Source organism: Triticum aestivum, unplaced genomic scaffold (assembly GCF_018294505.1).
Source record: "Triticum aestivum cultivar Chinese Spring unplaced genomic scaffold, IWGSC CS RefSeq v2.1 scaffold28522, whole genome shotgun sequence".
NCBI lineage: Eukaryota > Viridiplantae > Streptophyta > Magnoliopsida > Poales > Poaceae > Triticum > Triticum aestivum.
Window position 1 is genome coordinate 747 of NW_025248119.1, and position 1605 is coordinate 2351.

At 53.6% G+C, this 1605-nt stretch overlaps 1 protein-coding gene across 1 annotated transcript; it reads left to right on the forward strand.

Annotated features, from left to right (window-relative positions):
• The first annotated feature begins 446 nt into the window (after positions 1-446).
• LOC123177233 (uncharacterized) lies at positions 447-1325 on the forward strand. The gene has a single exon (XM_044591098.1). It carries the CDS (start codon positions 759-761, stop codon positions 1131-1133), a length of 375 nt encoding a protein of 124 aa, XP_044447033.1. The 5' UTR covers positions 447-758; the 3' UTR covers positions 1134-1325.
• The last annotated feature ends 280 nt before the right edge of the window (positions 1326-1605 follow it).

A 1605-nucleotide genomic window follows, 5' to 3' on the forward strand; every position in this document is an offset into this window, starting at 1 on the left:
TAGGTTCCACTTGCACATTGACAGAAGCAAGGAAAGAACGGGCCAGCATAGTGGGATATTAAGGTGTGCGTAGGGAACCAGCTGGTGGTGATCTTTGCCTGTGATCCAGGGCAGAGATGAATTCCTCCGCGCACCTAACTCCAACTTGGAAGTGATCAAGGTCAATCCACACATGCATGATCAATTATACTGTATGTATCATCGAAGTCACGAAATGGTAATCAAAGATGGTCTACTCGAAGACTAAAGCGCGCGGAGATTTGCTCATAGTCCTCAGACATATTAAATTGGACGACACGCAGAGCTGGACGAAATGTTCTTGTCGATCATGTTCCCTTCTCGTCAGGGCAAATTAAACCAGGCGAGGAACAAGTAGTAGTGCACTAGCATACGTAGTACCTGATGGAAATAGGAGTAGCTAAGTGTAAACGGGCTCAAAAAACACAGGCAACACGGCATACACCTGGTGGATGTGTCACCCAAGAATGCTACACCCGCTCGGTGAGCGGGGGTACGTGCGTGACTCCATGTGACAAAACAAACTGTTCGTCGCTCGGGTCGCGGTCGCCACACAGCGAGAGCCAGGGTGCCCTGGGCCTCCCAAACGATGTATAAATGGACCTACCGTTGCACACACAACACAAAGCACAGCACGAAAAGCACAAGCGAACCTGATTCTTCTTCTTCCAGATCAACCAGTCCAAGAAAAAGAGCCCGCCGTGGTTTTCTAGCTAATAATTCAACTTCCTGAGCTAGACATGGAGGCGGTGGAGTTGTCGGCGGTGGTGAGCTGCGAGTGCTGCGGCCTGGGGGAGGAGTGCACCGGCGAGTACATAGTCCGCGTGAGGGCCTACTTCGGGGGCCGGTGGCTGTGCGGGCTGTGCTCCGAGTCCGTCAAGTACGAGGCCGGCCGCAGCAAGCGCGCGGCGGCGATGGGCGTGGAGGAGGCCGTGCGGGCGCACATGGCCTTCTGCCGCATGCTCAGGCGCGGCGGACCCGCGGAGCGCGTCGCCGAGGGCATGTGCCAGATGCTTAGGCGGCGCACCGCGTGCGGAAAGTGCCAGGTGGCCATGCCATCGTCCTCATCGCGGACGACGCCGGCGCCGGTGGCGCCGCTGTCGATCGGTTTCTGAATCTCTCATCGAGCCTTTGTCCAAGAGGACGCACGCACGGGCCGGCGGCGACCGCCCGCCTGCGTTGATGTCTGGCTCTTTATTTTCATAAGTGAATGCTTCGGCGTACGTCTTCCTCCTCGCCTCAGAGCGCAAGCTAGCTACCTATATAGTACTCCGGAAACTACGCACAAGTGTTGGAGTTCATTTCTATGTGTAAGTTTCTGTCGATCGATCCGATGAAACTTAATTACCGTACGAGGTTTAATTTGTGTATATACGAAGTTAAATCAAGTTCGATTAATCATCTCCCGAGGATCTTGATGAAGAAACCTATCGGCCGGCTTCTGCCGAGCTATTCTTGGCAGTCAATTATATATTAATCCATCGGTGCGATCGATCTGCTTCCAAATTCTTTCTTCTCCCCTATTGGTGGTGATGAGAATGATCTTGCTTGCTCTTGTTGATCGGGACGGTTTCTTTGCGCACCTCA